Source organism: Primulina eburnea, chromosome 9 (assembly GCF_022965805.1).
Source record: "Primulina eburnea isolate SZY01 chromosome 9, ASM2296580v1, whole genome shotgun sequence".
In the NCBI taxonomy this organism is placed as follows: domain Eukaryota; kingdom Viridiplantae; phylum Streptophyta; class Magnoliopsida; order Lamiales; family Gesneriaceae; genus Primulina; species Primulina eburnea.
In genome coordinates this window covers 33,108,192-33,121,375 of record NC_133109.1, presented here as the reverse complement: position 1 = coordinate 33,121,375, position 13,184 = coordinate 33,108,192, and the positions used below count along the sequence as shown (strand labels likewise).

The 13,184-nt window shown below is 29.6% G+C and overlaps 1 protein-coding gene and 2 pseudogenes across 1 annotated transcript; all 3 read right to left on the bottom strand.

Moving 5' to 3' along the window:
• Positions 1-405: 405 nt before the first annotated feature.
• On the bottom strand, positions 406-1,617 carry LOC140840926 (probable 2-oxoglutarate-dependent dioxygenase AOP1.2; annotated as a pseudogene).
• Positions 1,618-5,313: 3,696 nt separating this feature from the next.
• LOC140840608 (probable 2-oxoglutarate-dependent dioxygenase AOP1.2) lies at positions 5,314-7,679 on the bottom strand (annotated as a pseudogene).
• Positions 7,680-10,564: 2,885 nt separating this feature from the next.
• On the bottom strand, positions 10,565-13,042 carry LOC140840607 (mitochondrial import inner membrane translocase subunit TIM14-1-like). Its single transcript, XM_073207790.1, has 3 exons — positions 12,829-13,042; positions 11,702-11,880; positions 10,565-10,962 (listed from the first exon to the last, which is right to left on the bottom strand). The coding sequence occupies exons 1-3, from the start codon at positions 12,829-12,831 to the stop codon at positions 10,806-10,808; spliced, it is 339 nt and encodes a 112-aa protein (XP_073063891.1). The 5' UTR covers positions 12,832-13,042; the 3' UTR covers positions 10,565-10,805.
• Positions 13,043-13,184: the final 142 nt, after the last annotated feature.

Sequence of the window (13,184 nt, the reverse complement as noted above, 5' to 3'; positions counted from 1 at the left end):
AATTAAATGGTCCAATTTTGAGTTTTAGTTCATTAAATTTTCAAATTTTAATTTTTAGATTTAGTTGACAATGTAACCTCTAACAAATCCATTATTTATATGGCATGTCAATATTTTTCGATGTCATATGAATATTTGTGTGTTTCGTCAGTATTTTCATATGTTGCATCAATAATTTGACCAAAATATCTAAAAAATTAGATTTAATGTACTAACATTACATTAAACTTTGAAAACTCAGTGAATCAAAAATCAGAATTAAAAAGTGAGTGAGGAAAAAAAAATTATTTCCACTATGCCAAATAAAAACACGAAACTCAATTACATGGTTCACAAGTCACAACCATCCCAAACAAACTCTAAAATTATTTCACACGTACTAAAGCACGCTTACACACACACACATCAAACCACGATTAATCCTATATATAATATAAACACGACTTCTTTCGAAATTAAACCCACCCCGCAATATGCCTTCATAGCATCCGATGATCTCTGACCCTCTTCATAGTAAAAAAATTCAAGAAACTTAAAATGATGAAAATTGAAAGGGTTTGAATAGTAACGGATGCCCTTCATCAACCATTTCTTCGGGAGCTTTGGCGACATAATCTTCTTTTGGAATTGAAAATAATCCTATCGAGTAACGAGGAACACCTCCATTGGTGTGCACTTACATGAAAAGCTTCTCCGATCACGACAACGAAAGAATCGGGAGAAGGCTCCACGGTGATCGATTCTCCATCTTTTGTCAGCACTTCCAGTCCATTCACCTCATTTTGATACAATATGGTAACCATGTTTTTATCCGTGTGACTGGTTAATCCAAGCTCGGGTTCGTGGCTTTTCGGGGAATCGCATTTCTGAACTCGAACAAGGTAGTATGTCGAGTCTATGTGTTCGTCTATATATTTTTCGAGCCCCGAGCTTTCAAGAACTATCTTCCGCACTATTTGATCCAACTGGGATAGTTGCTCTGAGAAGGAACGAATACTCTTGCTGCAAACAGGAAAACTCTCAATCAAGATAATTTTTTGTAGCTAAATTAATGCAAATTTTATCACTTGTGTTCAGTGTTGGGACGACTAATCGATCGGGAAAATTAGACTCGGAAGAATGCTTGCTATGGAATTCATGGATCGGGAAAATTAGACTCGGAGTGCAAACGTTTTTTCCTTGTTAAGAAAATAATCGATATGTCACGCTTTAAGTTTAATTTATTATATGATTTAAAAGATCAGTTATATATTTTAGTAATACGATGATCATTTGATACTACATTTGGCATCAGATCCAAAGTCGCATGCATATTTCAATTATATGGAGAGAGATTATTGGAATAAAATTATTGTTTCTTATCGATATGAATTAACAGGAAGATCGAAGAACGCGATGAACCAAAAGAAAAATCGAATCTGGAATAAAAGATTGGGAGCACCTCTTATTGATTGTGAAAGGAAAGAATATTATTACCCTATACAAGTTTACACTAGTCAACTGCTGAATAACTAACCACCTACAGGCTAATTGCTACTAGACTTCGTATTGAACATGCTATTACCAGTTACTAGTTACTTCCACACAAGATCGAGCTTTAGCTATCCTTTGTATCATTGTTGTCACGCCCCATACCCGAGGCGAGTGACGTCAGCAGTGTTATTAAATTATACATTTGTAAATAACAAGACTCGGAAATACAAATTTCATAAATCGGTTTATTCATTCATAATATTGAAATACATTATCTTTACAATGTTCAAATCAATAACAGAAACAACAAAATGTCTAACGTCAAACACAGTAGATTAATATAATAAAAATTGAACAACAAAATTAATCGAATCATCTTCACCAACCCCATAATTGAGCGTGTTTATCCTCGACGATCTATTCTTCATTCTTAAATGAGATATGATGAGTTATATGATTTGCACTCAGTATACGAGATAAATAATTCTCACAACCTTTAAAATCATTTCCAACAAACTATCCAATATAACAGGAGTAACACGTATTGCAAAATATTCAAACTTTTATGGGCTAAACATGTATCCCAATTTATGCACAGAACAATATGAATTTCATGACTAAGTAATAACAGTCCTCCTATATTTTTACCCTTTAAGGGCTGAGATCGGATATATATATATATATATATATATATATATATATATATATATATATATATATATATTATCATTTGTTTATAAACTTCATTGCTTCAAACATGCAATTTTCAAGATGTTGGAAAACGAATTGTGTTAAAAAATAACATTTGTTCATATATTTGGGTTATGGAATGACATGATTTTCTTGCATGATTGTTTGTTCAAGATGTTGGAAAACGAATTGTATAAAAATAAAAATAATAACAACTGGATTTATTTTACTTACTCTTAATAATGTTATTATTATATATTGAGTAGGTATCTTATATCTTAATTGTTTAAGTATCAATAATTACTCATAATACATATAATATAACGAGTAGGTCTCTTGTGAGACCGTCTAACGAATCTTTATCTGTGAGACGGGTCAACTCTACCAATATTCACAATAAAAAGTAATACCCTTAGCATAAAAATAATCACAAAATACGACATGTGACCGTCTCACACAAGTTTTTGCCTAATATAATTGGTTGTAAGTAATCATCGACAATAATTGAACTGCGTGAATCTTCATTTGGTTGTTGTTTTCAGTAAGGCGAGTTATGTACAATTTAACACAAGGGAGAGGAATCAAAGGTACACCAGTGATAATATATTTTTGATGATTTAAAATTATTTTGATATACGAACAATTCGTTAAAGGGTAAACTAGAACATGAATTTTTATTAATAGTTTAATTGGTACATATATTTTGCCTTTTATTAACAAAAATACATAATTAGTTTTTATTTAAATTAGGCACATTTGTTTATTATATTTTAGAAATAGAAACTAATTTGGTTAAAATTCTGATTTTTATTCTATCAGATAAATTAAATGGTTTATACCTTTCTTTGAAAAGATTATTATCAAAATAATTTTAAGTAAATAAATTTATAATATAGAAAATAAATTACATATTTTTTATTTAGCTAACATTTTGATTTATATATATATATATATATATATATATATATATATATATATATATATATATATATCATCATATAATTTTTTTAAAAAAAATTCAGGTACACAGTGATTGTGATAAAAATAAAATTTAATAATTTAGTTCAAAAGGAATTTATGCATTGTTAAGTTCAAAAAATTTATGTAAATTTTAAAATATTCACGAAAAAATTATTGAATATTTAAATTCTAGTAAAATCTTATGCTTGATTTGAAAATTAATTTATGTTTTCAATATATATTTGATGTGACAATCCCGTCAACATATCCATATGGTTCCGCATGTCTTTTTTTAGCAAAAATTTGTATGAGATGGTTTCAAGAGTCGTAGATGGTGAGACAAATCTCTTATTTGGATCATTCATAAAAAAATAATATTTTTTATGTTAAGAATATTACTTTTTATTGTGAATATCGGTAGAGTTGACTCGTCTCACAGATAAATATTCGTGAAACAGTGTCACAAAAGACATAATCAACTTTGGAATAGAAACGTCACTCCGATGGAAATACCTTTTTCACACGAAACACATGTCGGCCGTATTTACTAATTCTTATTCTCCCAAATTATATGTGTTTTTATTTTTTATTTTTTGAAATGTTTTGATATAAATATTTATAAATCTAGTTTTTTATTATAATAATAATAAATATATTTAAAATATTAAATCAATATATAATTTTAAAAGCAAAATAATAAATATATATAATATATAAATAATAATTAAATAATTAACATTTAATAATAACAATAATAATGGTTACAATTACGATTCGGAAATTGGAATATTAATAATAATGAGTTCAACAATAATTAAAAAATAATATTAAATAATAGATAAATAAATATATAAATAAAATATTGAATAATGATATTAATATTTATAGTTAACATTTTTTATCAAATAATAATAAAATTTTATAATTATTAAATTGAACAATGATAATTAAGATTTCATAAAAAAAAATTAAAAAAAATTATATACCAAGTTATAATAATAATAATAAATAAATAAATAAATAAGGATGGCGATGATGATATTAATAACGAACGTGACACTATAGATCCAACTTTCAAATTTCTCACTGAATTGCTAAATATTTTTGTAACTTTGGTACAATTTTTGAGAAGAAAATTTTACATTTTTAAATCTTTAAGCATTTTAGTTAAAATTAATAAGTGTTTTCATATTTGAAAACAAACTTAGCATATTTATGGCACAAAAATTCTCTGCTTTAAAAAATGAATGGGTAATTAATTTGGCTCTACTGAGATGTTTGAAAAAATATATTACAAAATTAAATTAAAAATGAATTGATTTTAAAGTTTTGAAAAATTACGATTTTTTGTAATGTATATAGGTTTTTATGTTTGTACTTTAGGTAATCTATATTATCAAAAATAATTTTTGTCACGTGTTCAGTTTCTGACAGTTTTAGTTTTTTAATTGAGAGTTTCGATGTGATATTATATATATGTGTCATTTGCTGTCACATTAACATTACGTCTAACAAATAATCAAAGTTATAAAAAATAAAAAGATAACAGACTAAAACCTAAATTTGATGAGATAAAATACTAAAATCACAACGATCATATATACACAGTAAAAAGGAGTGTAAACATTTTTGTTTAATTTGGAAAATACCAAACAGAAACACATACACACAGCGAGCAGAAAATAACCTCTCGAAATTATTAATAATGCATATCATATTTTAATATCTTTTTTTTAAGGATATATTTTTTAATTTACTCCAGGAATAATCACAAAAAATTTTGTGAGACGATTTCACTAGTCAATTTTTTTTAAAACGATCTCTTATTTGTGTCATCTATGCAAAACTATTAATTTTTATGCCAAAAAAATTAATTATTATTGTAAATATGACATGGTTGACCCATTTCACGTATAAAGATCAGCGAGATCATCTTACAAGAGACCTACTATAAGATAACATGATACTAATTTATTAATATATATAATACTCGAGCATCCTAGAATAACCACTTAAAATCACGGTATAATTTTTAACTTACCTAAAATTTTATTCTCTAAAAAAACAATACTTCTATATTTAACAATAATCCATGTTTTTTTTTTCATTCTTTTTGAACAAAAAAGCTCACCCCAACAACATGCAAAACATAAAAATATATATAAATAATTTTACTTCGAAATATTTTAAAAAAATATAAATATATTATGTATATGTCTTACATAATATTTATGTATTATATTACAGACAAACGACTAAGTTAAAAATAACAACACCAAACTTATAATCATGGTTCACAACTTCAAATCATAATTCACAACTGTGGAATTATTTCCACATAATATTTATTATTAAAGCACGCTTACGCACACATGAAGCCACAACCCGATATCTTTAAAACACGACTTCTTCCGAAATTCAAGCCCCACAATACTGCTTAAGAGCATCCGACGATCTCTGACCCTCTCCAGAGAGATAAAAATCAAGAAACTTGAAATATTCAAAGGGTTTGAACAGCGAAGGATGCTCTTCATCAACCATTTCTTCGGGGGCTCTGATAATATATCCTTCTTTAGGCACTGAAAATAGTCCTATTGAATAGCGAGCAAGACTTCCCTTCATCATAACCCTGTGGTTAACAGAATGCAGCCTTCCATTTGTCCATGCCTTTCAAACAAAAAAAAATAATTTTAGCTTTTTAGTAATCTCCCTTAATCGCATGCAAAATTTAACGTGCTAAACGACTGCATTTTGGGTTGAAATTCACTTCAATTTTATCCGTCCAAGTACGACAAAGAATTTTGATGTATTGCATCCTATATATATCCGTATTATGTTTGTATATATTCATGTTCTTATTATATCCGCAGTCGATCAAACATGGAATGAAAAGTAGTTGAAATCGATATTGATGTGCACTTACACGAAAAGCTTCTCCGACAACGACGATGAAAGAATCCGGAGAAAGTTCCACAGTCATCCATTGTCCATCTTTTGTCAACACCTCCAATCCATTTACCTCATTTTGATATAATATGGTAATCATGTTTTTATCCGTGTGCGCTGCAAATCCAAGCTCGGTTTCATGACTTTTTGGGGGGGGTCATACTTCTGAAATCGGATCACGTAATCTGTAGACCCTATGTGCTCGTCTGTATATGCTTCAAGCCCCAAGCTTTCAAGAACTATCTTGCGCACAATTTGATCCAATTGGGATAGTTGCTCTGAGAAGGACAGAATACTATTGCTGCCAACAGGAAAACTCGTGACAATATTTTGTGTAAAAAATGGTTTATAATTAAGGAAACCAAATAAATTTAACAGAAGCAGATAAAATCTTAGGCTAAAACTTACAATCAAGAGAATATATTAATTTTAGAAACTAATAAAAAAATGTACTCGTCTTGGGATGATTAACCAATATTCGGGTTAAGAGCTACCATCTCGTATGTTGATGACAAGACCTAGTTTGCATTGGGAAATTACTATATTGTTTTATTTTGGGTTTTAGTCTATTAACTCGTCAAGTTTAAGTTTTGGTGCACGTAATTTTAATTTTCAACTATTTTGGTCTAATTACTTATGTGAAACCAGACATGTCAGCATTTTTTGGTACCACGTTAATACTTCGATAAATAAGATTAAGAGCAAAAAAAATTTAAAATCATTTTTCCGAAAAAAAATTTGAATACTTTGCGGAACATAACCCAAAATAAACAATTTAGTAGACAAAACAATTATTATATCTTTGTATTATAATCTTTGGAGAATACTATTAGATGAGTGAAATCGAATTTCTTTCGGGCGAATATGAAAATTAAAAATTCACAATAATTGTATGAGTAATTACTTGCCAAGAAAATCAATTAATATTTTAAATTCGAGTTTATGGATTTGAGACGGGTCAAAGCTATCGATTTTTACAATAAAAAATAATACTCTTAACATAAAAAATAATATTTTTTCATGGATGACTTAAATAAAAAATCCGTCTCACAACCGGCACGACTCCACCAAAAAAATGAGTTAAAAAAGAGCAAACTAAAGAAGGAAAAAAAGGTAATTGCATGAAAACTGAAGCGTGACTACGTGAAGAACCAATTAAATATAAAGGCTCTCAATCTCATGACAAAACAATTAGCTCATACCAGAAATCAGGATTTCCTTCAGGCCACATAAGATTCGTGAAGGCTTCGACACTTCCAAGGTCGAGTGCATCATCAATCCCCAAGCTTTCTTAAAGTGGCATCACCGGATGCTGCCCACTGTATCCGCGATAGCGTATATTTGACCTGTTTCCGAGTTTAGTCTGTAAAGGGAGGTCAAAAAGCTGCTTCAGTCCACCAATCACCGAGTTTCGAAGATTTGATCGAATGTTGCCACAAAGCAGCCGAATTCTCGCAGGGCGAACTTCACCTGGCTTTTAACCGATTCTCTGGTAGGGGTTCCGCTTTCTTGTCTCAGTTGGGAGAAACTGACGGCCGGAAGTTTGATAGTTTCGGCGCCCATGTTTGGATACTTGGATGTTGGAAGACAATCGAAGAGCTAACAGAAAAACGTGTTTGAAGTATCTATTATAAGTTTCATTCTTAAAAGTTTATTTCAATTTATTTTTTTATTAAATTGTCTTATTATTTGTAAAGTCGTTGCATTATTATATTTTATGACAGCGACGACATGTTTCTCAAACAAATTATATTTGAATTCTTATATTTTATGATACTGACCTGGAAGAAATCAGGATTATGTAGTTGGGTGGGCTAAACCAAATACGAATCAAAATTTTATGTTATTTTTCACACGAAAGAATACACTGATAAAAAAAAAACTAATAGGTCAAAATCCATAATAAATTTATGATATTATAATGAATAATATTTTATCAAATTAACAAGTGAAAAAAATTTAATTAATGCTATGACATGGATAACCATATTAATATTTTCGGAGGTTGGAGCAGCAGGCTGAACATGCAGGAATATTTACTTAATATGACTTGGGGTAAGGAAATTTTAGATTAAAGAAGGTGTATTCATTCTATATTTTCAAAGATTTTTGATGAATTTTTTTAAATGATTGACTTTTGTGGAGTTGATGGATTTTTATTGACTTTTATGGAATCTCATAGAATTGTAAAACAAATTTCATAGACTCTTGTAGATTTTTTTTCAAGATTTTTGTAGACTTTTGTAAAAATTTTCATAGAATTATTTGAATTTTGTAGTTTATAATTGTGATTTATTTTTTTATTAATTTTTTAAAAATAATTATTGGACATAGATAACCTCTTCAATTTTAAATTATTATTTTTATTTATGAATGTAAATGAATTTTACTTACTAAAAAGTTAAATCAATTTAATTTGTGAAAAACGACAAATGAACTATCCAATTTATTGAAATCAAAATTTCAATTCTTTATGTCAATTCAACATATTAATGAATAATATTTTTTTAAGTTCATAATAAAATTTTATTAAAAGAACACTCAAAATAATGAGAAGTCTTTTATAAAAAAAATCTAATCATTACTGACAATTTGATCAACATCATTCTACGTTCCATTGGCTATGATATCCCTCCATGCATTAGCATTTGCTCGTTATTGTTTTTGAGTATTAAATAACTGATCAAAATCGTCACCTTCATAAACTTATGCTGGTGAAGACAATTGAGCTTCATTATCTAGTTCAATTTGAAATTCATTAAATTGACACTTCTTTCAAAGAAAATTGTGTAATATAGCACATGCCAATACAAGCCCTGTTAGGGGTGGGAAAAAATACCGAATTTTCGGTATACCGAGATTATCGTAACAAAAAAATATTGAATTTAGCGAATTTTAAGTATACCGAAAATTTTGATACGGTACGGTAACAATACCGAATTTTTCGGTACGGTAACGATATCTAATTTGAAAATTTTGGTATATACCGAAATACCGGAAAAATATACAAAAATTTTAAAATGTATAATATTTTAAAACAATAAATTATATTTTTTTTAAAATGTAAGGTTTTTTAGGTTTGGTATACCGAAAATTTTGGTATAGTATCGATATGAATTTGTTTATACAATAATTTAATATATAGATTAAATAAAATTAAAGAAAATAATTAAAAATAAAATGTTATATAGTAATTAATAAAACAATTAAATTTTAATTATGTTTTTAAAAAGTACAAATAAAAAGAAAAATAATAGATGAGGAAAGAATGAAAGTTTGTATTGAATTTGGTAGATTTCTCAATTAAATGTACATCCAAATCTTTAGGTTGAATCAAAGACTTTTGTTGACATTTTATTGTTGTACCTTAGGTTATAATTCTTGTACTTAATTGAATTCCACAGAGTTATTAAAAGTCTATTGACATTTTGAATACCTATAGACTTTTGTAGAGTTTTTAAAAGTCAAGTTTGAATACCACATTACTTTTTAAAATTCTACAAAAGTTTACATTGAATACCACTAAACTTTCATGGAGTATATAAAACTCTAGTTTGAATACTTCTAGACTTTTAAATTTCATAAAAGTCATTAAAAGTTTATAACCAATACATCCTCTAAACCCTTGACATAATAAAGACAATGCTCAATTATGGAACAACTATTAAAATCAACTGGGGTTAAAAATAAAAATTAAAAAGATTTGGGTTAAGCCCATAGTGGAATAAAAGCGAGGACGACTTGGTATTTTCATGAGAAAAAAATTGAAAAAATCTTTGGGTCATAAGTACACATGTATGTAATAAAGAAGCCCAGACTAGACACCACTTAGTTTCACCACTGATAATAATGACATCATTGTTCTCAACAAATTAAATTTGAAATATTTTTGTAGAATCACAAGGCCCTTTATATTAAAAATGTATATACCACGACGAATCGGTGTTAATAATCTCAAATCCTTATATTAGATGAGGAGCTAGAGTTAACAACAACGATATATTATCTTAAAAAAATCAAGAGAAGTCCAGGTTAAAAATATATATCACGAGGAACCGATGTTAGTAACACAAGAGAACTTCCCAAGAGCTTGTCTACTGATCTTATTCATGCACGTTTAGCCAAACAAACACCTTAGCTCTTTGTTATGTATATATATTTTAAATATAAGTGGTTGTCGTTGTTAACTCATGCTAGCATTGTCTTTCTAGATCGCCACTATCTTATCTCGTATCTTTTATCGTGTAAAAAGAGTTCCCTCTTCATTAAATACAAAAAATTGTATAAGATGGTCTCACGGGTCGTATTTATGAGACATATATCTTATTTGGGTTATCAATGAAAAAGTATTATTTGTTATTTTTATTGTGAATATGAGTAGGGTTGACCCACCTCACGGATTAGGATCCGTGAGACAGTCTCACATGAGACCGACTCTTGAATATGATCGATTCAACAAACTTGCAAAAAAATAGCAAACATAGATTAATTAATCTGAGAGAAAACGGCGCACATTCAATACCGTTGTCAGGGGAAAAAAGAAATGGTTTTCCACAAATAATGTACATTTACATCATATTAAGGAATTAACCGAGTAAGGGCCCAAAAGCTTACATGATTATTTTGGTAGAGGAGGAACAAATTTGAATGGTTTATCCAGGAGGAGATTTCTTAGTTTTGGGCGGTGTTTCATGCTCATTTTCAGCTGTCAAAAGTTCACCGAATCACTAGCATAATTAAAAAGCGGAATCACTGTTTTTTGCCTTCCCAAGTAATACGTCTTTAGCTTCGTTTATTTTGGAAGCAAGGTAATGGCTACCACCTGCATCAGGATGATTTGCTACCATCACTCGTCTGTGTGCTTCCTTTATCTTATCGGGCGGGGTGTTTTCCCTAATCAAGGTAAAGTCAATCATTTGATGCAATAACGGATGATAAACATCACATAATTTCCAAGTTTCAAAAAATTTGGGCGGGGATATGCTCACAGAAAAATATTTAGCAGTTTCATATCAATGAAGCAAAACAAAAAACGCCAAAACTCACTCAAGCATCCGTGGTCAAAAGATTCAAACGCCATTGTGTTTTTCCATATTTGCTGATAACCAAATATCAATTTGTCAAGCAGAGAACACATACACTTAGCATTCCAGTTTTAGAAGATAACAAATTTTCAGCATTCAGAACAGCTTTAGATTACATAAGTGGCAATTTGAAATTTCGAAACAATACGAGGTAGAGCAAAATCTTGAAACTTCACAAGAGATCCAGCAATTGTATTCTGAGCTTTGTTTGAGTTGGTTTGGTCAATATTAAGCCCAAATTTCAGATTATGAGTGAATTGGCTCATCTTTACAAATCATACATCAAATTTCCAGCCCCACACTTGGATTAAGATGAGTCAAACTCATGTCTTTCTGCACTTCGCACACTTGCATGCATTCTTCTGCACTTTGCAGTTTTTTGAATAACTAGAAGAATTTTATAAATCTAATATTTTTAAACTACAAGAGTAATACGCGATTTTAAGAAACCTGCCCCCTAAAAAGGAAAAATAGAAAAAGGAATCAAACAAAGCAAGATTAATGATTCCATTAGCATATGTTGCATCAAGAAGAAGGTTTGAACTCACCTAACACCAAGAATTAGAGCCGCCTCCCTCCTAGTCATTGTAGGCTGGAAACCACCTTCATAAAATTTACGCATTCTAGCCGTAGGTGGCCTTGCTTTAAATGCCTGCCAGGCCTGAATGCCATATCTACCAGCATAAGCAGCAGCAGCAATTGCAAGTCCTGCAATCAATGGCGTAGTCTGTTGCAAATTTCAGGTTTGAATTTCCCAACAATAGTAATAAAAAAATCATCACCAAATAACTCAGGTAGCAACAATCACTATAAGTAGCAATTCGCAATGAATGAGATCATTATAAACTGCAGTGGAGATATGACTTATGAGAGGTGAAAACTATCCATTTCAGCTCAATTTGCTTCAAGAATACATGGCTTAATCATCTTGATCATAACGTCCGAAAAAATGGCAAAAGATATAAAGTTCATAATTTAGGGCCTCTTTGGTTGCCTTCTCTGGTAAAATTTCAAAACATGGTTTTGATTGGAAGAAATACTAATTCAAATTATACCATTTGTTCAGGACCCTAATTGCGAACAAATAATTAAACACAATAGAATTAGTTCGCTCCAGTCTTATAGTCACATTTAACTCTAATCCAGAAACCTTCACTGAGATTTCACCTGATGTGATACGTTCAACTGAATTCGATTTATACAGGAGGCATAATATTACTATAAGGTTGATGATGCATTTGGTATTTAAAGGTCAAAATTTCTTTTGGAAAAACTACTTGTAAAAATTGAACCGTTTTTTAAATTCGAGGGAGGATTGCTACATGATCTTGCTGACTTCGCCCCAATGTTACAAAACCACATGAAAACCAGCATAGATCTATCAACTGGCATTAGCACAGATCAACAGACGACTTAGGCAATTAGGCTAATATACAAAACAGACAACTTGGAAGCCAAAAGATGAAAATTCTGACACAATAATCATGATAACCCAACATGGAAAATGGGTAATCGGCAACCATCAAGTCGCCACTCTTAGCAGCAGCAAAATCAAGTAATCAAGAAAAAAACAAATCAATTAACACTGAAAACAATTCACACATTCATCTAAGCGACACTCATGTATTGAATAACAAGCGTAATGCACAATGAAAGAAAGGGGTGCAGCACTCACCATTATTGGTTTCAATACAAATTTAGGCTCCGATAAACGACAATCAACCTCGTCAATTTTCTTGATAATTCCTCTATATATTCAACAGTCTCGGACACCGTCCTTCGATATTCTAGAATTAGGGGTTTGTGATCAAAAAATCTCAACCGAAGAACTTTTCGTCTGAAAAATGAACAGCCGAGTGGAAAATTAATCGCGTGACAGGCAGATGAAATTGTATCCATTTTAAAAAAAATTAATTATTAAATATCTTGATATATAATAACAAGAGTGATTATAAAATTAAAATGTTCTTCACCATATATTAATTAATAATGTATTTTTAAAATAAATAAATAAATAAATAATTTAAAATT

Coding starts and splice junctions, on each gene's coding strand:
- LOC140840607 (XM_073207790.1), bottom strand. Junction 10,963..11,701: donor GCTCTAATTCTTGGTGTTAG/GTGAGTTCAAAC, acceptor TACCTTGATTAG/GGAAAACACCCCGCCCGATA.